This window comes from Mobula hypostoma, chromosome 9 (assembly GCF_963921235.1).
Source record: "Mobula hypostoma chromosome 9, sMobHyp1.1, whole genome shotgun sequence".
NCBI classification, from domain to species: Eukaryota; Metazoa; Chordata; class Chondrichthyes; order Myliobatiformes; family Myliobatidae; genus Mobula; species Mobula hypostoma.
In genome coordinates, this window is record NC_086105.1 from 144090645 (window position 1) to 144102876 (window position 12232).

General features: G+C 40.5%; 1 protein-coding gene across 1 annotated transcript in view; it reads left to right on the plus strand.

The window, feature by feature from the left end:
* The window catches only part of prkar1b (protein kinase, cAMP-dependent, regulatory, type I, beta), a 158436-nt gene that overhangs the window by 54543 nt on the left and 91661 nt on the right, over nt 1-12232 (plus strand). Inside the window, exon 3 of the mRNA XM_063059355.1 lies at nt 1147-1238. Within this exon, the coding sequence (XP_062915425.1) occupies nt 1147-1238 (92 nt within the window). The remainder of the gene's footprint in view (nt 1-1146; nt 1239-12232) is intronic.

Below are 12232 nucleotides of genomic sequence, written 5' to 3' on the forward strand. Positions count from 1 at the left end.
GGTTGGGTGGGACTACAACCAAAGATCATGAGTTAAGGTTGAAAGGTGAGAAGTTTAAGGGGAACATGAGGGGAAACTTCTTCACTCAGAGGGTCGTGAGAGTGTGGAATGAGCTGCCAGCAAAAGTGGTGCATGCAAACTCGATTTCAACATTCTTCTTGGTACCAGAAGAGAAGTTTGGATTGGTACATGGATGATAGAGGTATGGTCAATGGGAGTCGGCAGTCTAAGTGGTTTCGGCATGGACTGAATGGGCTGCAGAGCTGTACTGTACTTCTCTGACTCTTAAGTGACTCGATAGAGGAATATAAAATTAAGAGAGGGATAGATAAGATAGATGGCCATAAGCTTTCTCCCATGGTAGGGTTATCGGTGGTGAGAAAACATATGTTTAAGCTGAGAGGAAGGAGATTTAAAGGGGATTTAAGATGAATAGTCTTTTTACAGAGGATGATATCTGGAACTTGCCACCAGAAGAGATGGTAGAAACAGAATTATTTGAAAGACATTTAGCCAGGCACTTCGGACAATCCACAGGATCTTGTGTGTAGGGGGGATTGGGTTAGTTTAAATGGACAGATGGTTGGCATGGTAATGATGGGCTGAAGGGCCCTTATTGTGCTGTTGAACTCCAATTAATATAAATTTTGTTTGCCTACTTTACTCACCTGTGTTGTGTCTGTTGGGGTAGAAGAGTCCTCATGGACATTTTTTGTGAAACATCTGCTATGATCCTTGACATTGTTTTTCGGTTGTCTGAATGCTGAGTTAGACCATAAGACCATAAGATATAGGAGCAGAATTAGGCCTTTCTCTCATCAGGTCTGCTCCGTCATTTCATCATGCTGATCCATTTTCCCTCTCAGCATCAATCACCTGCCTTCTTCCCGTATCCCTTCATGCCTTGATTAATCAAGAATCTTTCAATCTCTGCCTTAATGACGTGGCCTCCACAGCCTTCTGTGGCAATGAATTCCAGAAATTCTGCACTCTCTGGATAAAGAAATACTTCCTCATCTCCATTCTAAAAGGGCGCTCCTTTATTCTGAGGCTGTGTCCTCTGGTCTTAGACTACCCCACCGTAGGTTATCTGCTAAAAGCCAATAAATTCTAAAGTAAGCTTCATTTTTCTATGCTGTTTTACAGGTAATACCAAAGGACTACAAGACCATGACCGCCCTGGCAAAAGCTATTTCTAAAAATGTTCTCTTTGCTCACCTGGATGATAATGAACGAAGGTAGGTGGTGTACTTGATGTCATGTAAGTCTGTTATTCAAATTACTAGTTTATTTATTCCTTGTATATTAATGTCTTCTATATTTTAGTTTTAACATTCACTGTATTTGTACAACATTGTACTTTCTCACTTTGAGTTCCTTTTTATTGTTATTGAAAGGCAGTGACGTAAAAGTGCTTCTGTTATCAGAAAACTTCTGTTTCAAATGTTCTAGCTAACTAAATATGGCCTTGATATGGGAAACTGATTAAAATATTTAAAAATATTGTCATAATCATAGCAGCTGTTTGCAAAGATGTGTTTGCATGTGATTTTACCAACTTAGAAAATATTTTTCTATTATATACCAGTACAAAGGATTTTTGTTCAGTTTTATCAGCGGTTGCAGAGTTTAATGTGACCGTTAATGTATATTAAGTAGAAATGTTGGTTTAGGTGCACTTCAAATTCTGTTACGTGTACTTTGGTGTAGAGTAAACTTAATCTAACAATTTTATCATGACCTCAAACTCCTTCATATTTACATAATAAATTTTAATTTGAATTTTGAAATATCAAAGTCCATATATGTTACTACTGTATGTACTACCTTGAGATTAGTTTTCTTACAGGCATTTACAGGAACATGAATACAATAGAATTAATGCAAACATATACTTAAAAGGCAAGCAACCATGTGTAAAAGAAGGCATTATGCCAATAAAATAAAATACTAAGAACGTTAAGTTGCAGAAGGGTTTGTGAAAATGAGTCTGGGGGTTGTAGAATCAGTTCAAAGTTGTAGTGAGTGAAGTTATCCACGCTGGTTCAGGAGTCTGATGGTTGCAGGGCAATAACTGTTCCTAAACCTGGTGGTGTGGGACCTGACTCCTGTACCTCCTGCCCGTTGGTAGTAGTGAGAAGAGGGCATGGTTTGGATGTTGAGTGTCTTTGATGATGGATGATGCTTTCTTGTGACAGTGTTCCATGTAAATGTGCTCAATGGTAAACATTAATGAACATTAAAAATGAATCTTCTAAAATATGCTTTCATGAATTTAATAAATTGAGTCTGTGTCAAACATGTCTGTGTAATGTTTAAAACTTGTTTTTTGTAATTGAAATTACCATAGCAACCTTTATATACTTTTGCAGTACTTGTGATACCATGTATTTTGGTCTCAGTGTAAAACATGATCACAGGCTTTTACAAGATCAGTTATGCATTTTTATGAAAACAGTCAGTGCCCTTGTTTGAAAAGTTGGCAATTATGCATTTATACCTTTGTGTCTCCTGACACTGAAACTTTTTTGCCTTTGTGGCTTTACAAGGGTGCTGACTTATTTCAGAAAAATGCATAACTGATCTTGTAAAAACCCAGTTCCCTCTGGAGGTGGTCACTCTTGTTGTTGCTTTCTTGAAAGCTGAGATTGTGCATTGGATTTCATGGAACATATTTTACGCAAAAGAAATTGAAATTGACATAATGATCAATTAAAAAGCAGTGATAAACACAAGCGATTCTGCAGATCTGGAAATCCAGAGTAACACACACAGGAGGCTGGATGAACTCTGCAGGTCAGGCAGTATCTATGGAGAGGAATAAAGAGTCAATGTTTCAGGCTGAGACCCTTCATTGGGACTGGAAAGGAAGAGAGCAGAAGCCAGAATAAGATGATGTGAGGAGAGGAAGGAATACAAACTGGGAGGTGATAGGTGTAAGTCTAGCTGAGCACATGATTGAAGAGTTTTGAGAGCAGTAGAGATCAAAGAGTGGGAGCATTGAGAGAGAGTTTCGCTGAACTCCTGTCAAACAAAAGATTTAGACTTCTTCAGGGTAGACATACCTTGAAGAGACTTTGCAATGGAGCGGTAATCCTTCTAATAATATGTGGCATCAGAAACTGAATAAATATAAGAATTCAAGAAATGCACAAATTGATGTACATTGAATAAATGATTGTGCCATGTTGTGAGAGCTACATTGTTCTTGCTATGCTTTTAAGGATATTCACCTTTTTTGTAGGTTCTGGAGTTGTAGTCAGTCACAAGGCATTCCTGGTTGGTTCTGCTTTTCAGGTTGTTACTGGTATGGGCCAGGAAGACTGTTCTTCCCCACAAACCCTTTTACAGCTGAGTGTATATGAACAGTAGATATGGTTGAGCCCTGCTGAAGGGTTTTGGCCCAAAACATCGTCTGTACTTTTATCCTTAGATCCTACCTAGTCTGCTGAGTTCCTCCAGCATTTTGTGTGGTTGCTCAGATTTCCAGCATCTATAGATTTTCTCTTGTTTGTGATATGGTTAATTTGATTGATTATAATTTATACATTTGTAGCATACTAGATGAATGAATATGGTCAGAGCATTTAGAGTTCTGATTCAAACCAGAAAGAGTAGGTAGCCAGCCTGGGACTGAGAGCAGTGTGTAGGGTTTAAGAATGTTGGGATATCAAAAATTTCTGGACATTTGGTGCATTCATATTACATTTTATGTAAGCTTTTTTTTTCAGCATTCAACACCATAATTCCATCCAGGCTCGACAGGAAGCTCAGAGATCTCGGCTTTGACCCTGCCTCGTGCAGCTGGATCCTGGACTTCCTGTCAGATCACTAACAGGTGGTAAAAGTGGGCTCCCTCGCCTCCACCCCTCTGACTCTCAACACAGGTGCCCCTGAGAGCTGTGTGCTAAGGCCCCTCCTTTACTCCCTGTATACAGATGAATGTGTTGCCACCCACAGCTCTAACCTGTGAATTAAATTTGCCGACGGCACAACATTGATTGACCTAATCTCAAACAGTAACGAGGTGGCCTACAGGGAAGAAGTCATCTCACTGACACAGTGGTGTCAAGAAAACCTCTCCCTCAATGTCGCAAAAACAAAGGAGCTGGTTGTGGATTACAGGAGGAATAGAGGTGGGCTAACCCCTGTTGACGTCAATGGATCTGGGGTTGAGAGGATAAACAGCTTTAAGTTCCTCAGCTTCCACATCACTGAGGACCTCACGTGGTCTGTACCATCTAGCTGTGTGGTGAAAAAGGCACAACAGTGCCTCTTTCATCTCAGACGGTTGAGGAAGTTTCGTGTGGGCCCCCAGATCCCAAGAACTTTCTATAGGGGCACAATTGAGAGCATCCTGACTGGCTGCATCACTGCCTGGTATGGGAACTGTACCTCACTTAATCGCAGGATTCCGCAGAGAGTGGTGCGGACAGCCCAGCGTATCTGTGGTTGTGAACTTCCCATGATTCAGAACATTTACAAGGACAAGTATGAAAAAGGGCCCAAAGGATCACTGGGGACCCGAGTCACCTCAACCACAATCTATTCCAGCTGCTACCATCCGGGAAACTACCGCAGCATAAAAGCCAGGACCAACAGGCTCTGGGACAGCTTCTTCCACCGGGCCATCAGACTGATTAACTCATGCTGATTTGAGTGTATTTCTATGTTACATTGACTGTTCTATTTATTATAAATTACTATGATTGCACATTGCGCATTTAGACAGAGAGGTAACATAAAGAGTTTTACTCCTTACGTATATGAAGGATATAAGAAATGAAGTCAATTCAATTCTTTAGCTGTTTCTAATGGAAGTGATTGGATGATCAATATATGTGCTTCAAGAGGAGACTCTAATGAAAATGTGAGAAAAATGGAAATAGAAAGTTATTAAAGCTCAAATGGTGCATAAGTCACAGCTTGGACTCAGTTGGCTGATTAGCCTGTTTGTCTGGTCTATACTTTCATCATTCTGTCCCAAGCCACTTCTGGTCCTCTTTTGTTTTAAACTTGCATTAATCCATATATGACAAAATTTTGTGGGCATCGGATATTCATGCGCCAGTTGAATGTCTTCCAGGAGATTCTTCTTAGTGACTTTTATTACTTCATGATGCAAATGCATGCTTTCCGTTTGAGATGAAAGGTAGAGATTGAGCTAAGCAAGTCCACCAAGATCATTATTACAATCCCCAAGACATATTTGGCAGAAGAACCTGCTGTATGCAGCTGAAGTAAATCAAGGAATGCTCGCCCATTAATCTCTGCTTAAGGCATATTTAACTTGTTACCACTTTCTCCCACTGAGAGGCATTCTAACAGCTGGAGCTTGTTGCATTATCTCCTGGGTATCTCCAGAATTTTCTTTTTGACTTTTAACTTGCTTCATCTGGCTTCTCCCTTAATGTCATTTTACTCTGTTTGCCATGCTACTTAAAAGTTCATTGCCATTCCCATACAAGGCAAAGTGACCTACTTGATTTGTTACCTGTCAAGCAATCCCTTCTACTTCAATCCTCAATGGCATACTTCACTCTTCAATTAGACGTTGGTGTCCTACAGATCACTGTGTTGCAGGAATTCACCATAGCTTCATTCAACAGCACGTCTCCAACCTGCTTGGAAGTAGAAGCAAGGCGTGTGCACTGGAGCATGACCAGTACCTGCAGATTTCTCTCCAGGTCATGTGCTTCCTGATTTGGAAATGAGACCATAAGACGTAGGAGCAGAATTGGGCCATTTGTCCCATCGTCTGCTCCATTATTCCATCATGACTGACTTATTATCCTTCTCAATCCCTTTCTTCTGTCTTCTCCCCATAACCATTGATACCCTTACTAATTAAGAATCCATCAATCTCTGCTTTAAATATACCCAATCGTTTAGCCTCTGTTGTGGTGTATTAAATTTTGTAAAACATTGGACGAAATTCTGAACAGTTCCAAGTGACACTTTAACCCTTTGTGAGCTTGCAGCATGTAAGGTGTCTGTAGGAGTTCAACACTGTAGGTTTGTTAATGTCTAGTGTTTGCTGATACCAGCTGGATTCTTTCCAGGCTTCAGGCACCAGTGGCATGAGGATGTCTATTGATGAACACGAATTGTTTGAATGAAAGAAACCATGCTGAGTTAGTGGCAAGAGAACAAAAGATCAAAGAGCTTGTTTGTCTTGTGGAACCCCTATTTATTGTGGGGACCTTTCCCTCGATTCTTGGGACTTCACCTAGACCATGGAATCGCAGTTGGTGTCTAGGAGACCCAGGGTGACTTCACATGTCATAATTTGGTGATCCTTCGACAACAGCTACAATCAAGTCCCAAGACAGTGACAATCACGTGGCGACTGAGAATTGGGAGCCCTGAAATCCTTGTAAATTACTACTTAATATTTTTATGGCAATAAATTAGGCTTAAGTTACTTTGTTGTGTTTGTATGCTTATTATCATATCTCTTGGACACTGGAATTTGTTTGGGTCTTTTGGGCCTGATTAACCCAACCCATTGCACTTTGGCACTGTGAGCAAGGTCCAGGAAAATGTGGTGGGCAAGCACGTTAGGTGATACTGTAGCCGAGATTTATCAGGTCCCCAGATAGGTGGATAACTCAGAGTGTTTTGGATCGCTGGGTAATCTTCTGTGTAACTGGGGTCCTCTTGGATGTTGGGAGAAGGCGTTTGCTGAATTGTCTGATGTTAAGCCTCCATATGTAATATCACACTCCCTTGAGTATATAGCTTTTCCCTCTAAGAGGGATTTTCTGTTTCAAGTAGGGTGGGTTTTCATGATTGAATTATGACTGTTAAATGCTGAGAAAGCAGAGTGAGGAAATTTTGCAACTGCAGCACAAGTTGGCTTGTTTCAGCTGTCAGAACACTATTTTAAATGAAATGAGAACACGCTGAGCACTCTGAAGTCAAGCAAGTTTCTGTGGCATGTAGATTTGCTACCATAATGCAAACCACTGCATGCCTCACACTTGTATGACGGTGGATCCTGTAAAGGTCCTATCTATGGTCCTGCAGGAGCATTGGGATTAAGATACCTGGAACGGGGATATCTGCTATGATGATGATTCAGATTGGGGACTAGGACAATGTAATCAAGGTGACCTGTACCTGCAGATTCCACTCCAGGTCGCATGCACCCTGATTTGGAAATAAGACCGTAAGACATAGGAGCAGAATCAGGCCTTTTGACCCATCGAGTATGCTCCATTATTCCATTTTGTCTGATTTATTATCTCTCTCAATCCCATTCTCCTACTTTCTCCTCATAACCTTTGACCCTATTACTAGTTAAGAACCTATCAACATCTGCTTTAAATATACCCAATGACTTGGCCTCCACAGCCACCCGTAGCAATCTGTTCCAATGAATGCTTTGCCATACCTTCATTACCACTCAGTCATTGGATTCTAGTCATTCATTTAGAGGTGGGCAGTAAATATTGGTCCTGCCAGGGCTGTCCATATCCCGCGAAGGAAAATGATTTTTCTGTGGAGTTCTAATTATTTTTTAATGCTTGTTGATTCTTGCACAACAGATGTGTGAAAGGTGCTGAATAATTTTAGATATAGGTAAACAGCTACAATTTACACACTGAGGCTGTCTACAAGAAGGGTCAGAGCTGTCTCTGTTTCCTGAGGAGACTGAGGTCCTTTAACCTCTGTCGGACGATGCTGAGGATGTTCTACGAGTCTGTGGTGGCCAGTGCTATCATGTTTGCTGTTGTGTGTTGGGGCAGCAGGCTGAGGGTAGCAGACACCAATAGAATGGGAAATGGAAAGACAAAAGGCTAGAGATTCCTTTTTACATTGTAGCTTGGCTCATCTCCCATACTTTTGCTTCTCTGTTATCTTATACCTATCAGATGTCATTTTGAGTTTGCAAATCATTTTGGCTGGGAGTTATTTGTATTCTGCTATCAGTGGCTTAGAGCAGGGGTTCCCAGCCTTTTTTATGCGATAGACCCTTACCATTGACTGAGGGGTCTGTGGACCCCAGTTTGGGAACCCCTGGTTTAAACTAAATTGGATCAAAAGAACTGCAGAGCCACTGAGAAAGTCCATTTGAACCTACTTCATTCATCAGTCTGTTCAGTATGATTCTGGGCATCTTATCCCAAAAAAAATTCTTACATATAGTACACATAGAGGAAAGATTCACCAGACTGGTTCTTGAGTTAGCAGTTTTACCAAACAAGGAGGGATTCAATAGTTATGTATCTATTCTGTCGAGTTTTAGAGAAATGAGAGGTGACCTTGTAGGATAGGAAAATGGTGTTTGAAGTTCAGGCATCACTTTTTTGGGTAGCGATGAAGGCTTTGATTCAGGCTGGGGAGAGTGGGATGTAAAGCAAGCAGCCTATGACTGCTCTAGTTTCTGACAATCAGCCTTTCAGATTTGTGCTGGAACTGGCCAGTTCTGATGAAGAGTCATTGCCTAGTTATGTTAACTTTGTTTTTCTCTTTCCAGTGATGCCGCCTAATTTGTCTGCAGCCTTTCTTTTCAGAATTCTATCAACTACTACGTCTCTAGCTCAGAGCATTGTTTTTTTTCCTCTGTTCTCATTCATCGTCTTCCATTTATATCCTCTCCAGATGGATCTACTACCATCAACAAGCCTCCACCACCCTTTCACAGTTGGCACCAATGACACCGCATCACTTAATTTCTTTTGGTCCCTGTCCTTTCACAGGCATTCCTTTTGTTCTGCCCACCCCTCTTTTCTCTGTGATTTAAAACTTGTTTGATTTCTGACTTTTTGTTTCAATTCATTTGAAAAGTTAACCCTTGTTTCTACTGTCTGATTTGTTGAATATTTTGTGTTGTTCTCACTTGAAAGTTCGCACACTACATATTATCTCCTTAGTTTTTATCAAAAAAGGATTTGCAACTAATCTGAATTTCAGTGTTTTTTTCTTGCATCACCTTGCATCTTTTCTCCCCATTTAAAGGCAAAATGGAGTGTTGGGCCTCTTGTAAAAATATCCTTTTTTTGCTCTCTCTCAATTTGAAATAATATGTAGAGCAGTTATTTATGCTTCTCTGTATATTAGCTAGAATTCAAATTTAGCCATTTTTAGGTCAATTTAGACTCCAGGATGCTATTTTGGAGGGAGAGGTATTAATTATATCACCTTGTTCTTCTCTTTGGAGTGAGCTCAACTGTGTTTACATGTTGTGTTGCATTGCAACACTGCTTTTGGCGGGGTCCATCGGTGGCTACTTTTGAAAATGTAGTCCAAAGAAGCAATGTTGTTTGCCATTATAAATGTCATTTCTTTGAAGTAGTATATTTTTATAATTCTGAGAAGATCTGAACATGGTTTCTTTCTTCTGTTCTTTTGATGTTTATTCTTTTGGTTTTGTATTTCTTCGAACTTTCTGGGTGGGTTACATGTTATATTAAGAAGCAACCAGTGAGCTATGGGTTCAGTTTACAATTGCACAGAACCAGACTCATAAGAGAAACATCTTTTGTAAGATCAATATCATATTCCAAGTGATAATAACTTCACTGAAATTTGTTAAGTGGAGTTCTGATCCTGGTTTAATTTCAGCAATAATTTTGTGTATTTAATTTAAGTAAACCAACTGGATTACTTGTCCTTTTGTAAGATATGGACACAGAAATAGACCATTCAGCATCTCAAGCTTTTTAAGCCATTGCACAAGATGCACCACTGTAATACTACTTTATTCCCCCTACCTCTCCATCCCATGTTCCTTATTTCATCTAATATCCAAAAGTTTATTGATATCTATTTTGAATGCATTCAGAGGCTGAGATTCTACAGTACTTTAAGATAGAGGTCTAAAGAATTTTCTTAAAATAACAACATTGAACTGTACAATACCTGACATTCATCCCATGGTATTGTGCTGATCTTAATGCCAATTTATATCAGATGTCCTCTTCCTGTGTATCATCCATATCCCTCCATTCATGTGTCCGTTTAAAAATCTCTTGAACCCTACCGAACTGCCTGCTTCCACTATTATCCCGGTAAACCATTCCAGGCACCTACCATTCTGCATTTTAGAAAAATCTTGCCTCTCTTCTCACCTTTATAATTACCCCTTGAACGTTAAAAGTGTGAGTTCTGGTGTTTGACATTTCTGCCCTGGGGGAAAAATTCTGACTGCTTCTCATAATTATATTTAAAAAATCTATCAGGTCTCCCTTAGCCTTCATTCTAGGGAAAACAACCCAGGTTTGTTCAATCTTCATAGCTCTTGTAGTCTAATCCAGGCAGCATCATGCTAACCTCTTCTGTAACCTTTTGACAGTTTCCTCATCCTTCCTGTAATGGCGTGACCAGAAATGTACACCATACGCGAGGTATGGTCTCATTAAAGTTTTATATATCTGCTGCATGACTTCATTATTCTTGTACTCAACACCCCTACCAATGAAGACAAACGTGACCCATGCCTTCTTTACCACCTTGTATCCTTGGGTAGCCACTTTCAGTGCACTATTAGATTTGGATCCCAAGATCCCTCTTAATACCATCAGGGGACCTACCATTAACTTGTACTTTTTTCCTTCATTAGTTACAACATCTCCTATTTGCCTGGATTAAACTTCATCTGCTACTTCTCTGCCCATATCGGTAAATGACCCTGCACACTGTCCGCAATTCCACCAATCTTGGTTTCATCTGCAAATTTGTTAATCCACCCATCTATATTTCCATTTAAGTCATTGACAGATACCACAAGTAACAGAGGTTCCAGTGCAGATCCTTGTGGAACTCCACTTGAGATAGCCTCCGGCCAAAATTACAGCCTTCTACCCCTACTTTCTGTTTTCTATATCAAGAAATTCCTCCTCATTTCTGTTCTATTTGACTTGTACTTTTTTTTGAGTCTGTGACCCTGATAACTAGATTCCTTACTGAAGGGAATCTATTCTGAATTCTCTTAAGTATTTAAAAAAAGCTTCATTGAGGCGAATTGTCATACAGGGCTAGTCTATTTAATCTCTCCTCGTACAGCAAACCTCCCTCCCTCCTTCCGACCCCCCCCCCCAATCCATTCCTTGAACTAGTGAATATTTGCTGTGATCCTACTTCGGGATAATCTCACCACAGTTATTTAGTACACAGTACAGAACAAGAACAGATCCTTCAATAGTAGTCATAGTCATAGTCATACTTTATTGATCCCGGGAGAAATTGGTTTTCATTACAGTTGCACCATAAATAATAAATAGTAATAAAACCATAAATAGTTAAATAGTAATATGTAAATTATGCCAGGAAATAAGTCCAGGACCAGCCTATTGGCTCAGGGTGTCTGACCCTCCAAGGGAGGAGTTGTAAAGTTTGATGGCCACAGGCAGGAATGACTTCCTATGACGCTCAGTGTTGCATCTGGTGGAATGAGTATCTGGCTGAATGTACTCCTGTGCCCACCCAGTATATTATGTAGTGGATGGGAGACATTGTCCAAGATGGCATGCAACTTGGACAGCATCCTCTTTTCAGACACCACCGTCAGAGAGTCCAGTTCCACTCCCACCACATCACTGGCCTTATGAATGAGTTTGTTGAGTTTGTTGATTCTGTTGGTGTCTGCTACACTCAGCCTGCTGCCCCAGCACACAACAGCAAACATGATAGCACTGGCCACCACAGACTCGTAGAACGTCCTCAGCATCGTCCGGCAGATGCTAAAGGACCTCAGTCTCCTCAGGAAATAGAGGCGGCTCTGACCCTTCTTGTAGACAGCCTCAGTGTTCTTTGACCAGTCCAGTTTATTGTCAATTTGTATCCCCAGGTATTTGTAATCCTCCACCATGTCCACACTGACCCCCTGGATGGAAACAGGGGTTTCAACCCACTGTGTCTATACTGACCATAATGCCAAACTGAACTAACCTACCTGCCTGCATCTGATCTACATCTCTGCATGACTATGTGCCTGTCTAAATGCCTTTTAAATGCCACTGTCGTGCTTGCTCTCACAACTACGTCCGGCAGTGTGATCCTTTCACCTATCTCTCTCCTTGATCCAACCCTGTAGAGATTTTGCAATTATGATAAAAGATCTTTATTCTCCTATGCAAATCCTTTGGCTGTAAAATCTAACATACTATTATCCTGCTGCACCCCTATGTTGATTCTCAGTGAATCTTGTGCACGTCTTTTAAAATACCAACATTTCTGATTTCTTGCCACTTTTGTTTACCCTACTGAAACTGATAATCTTTATATT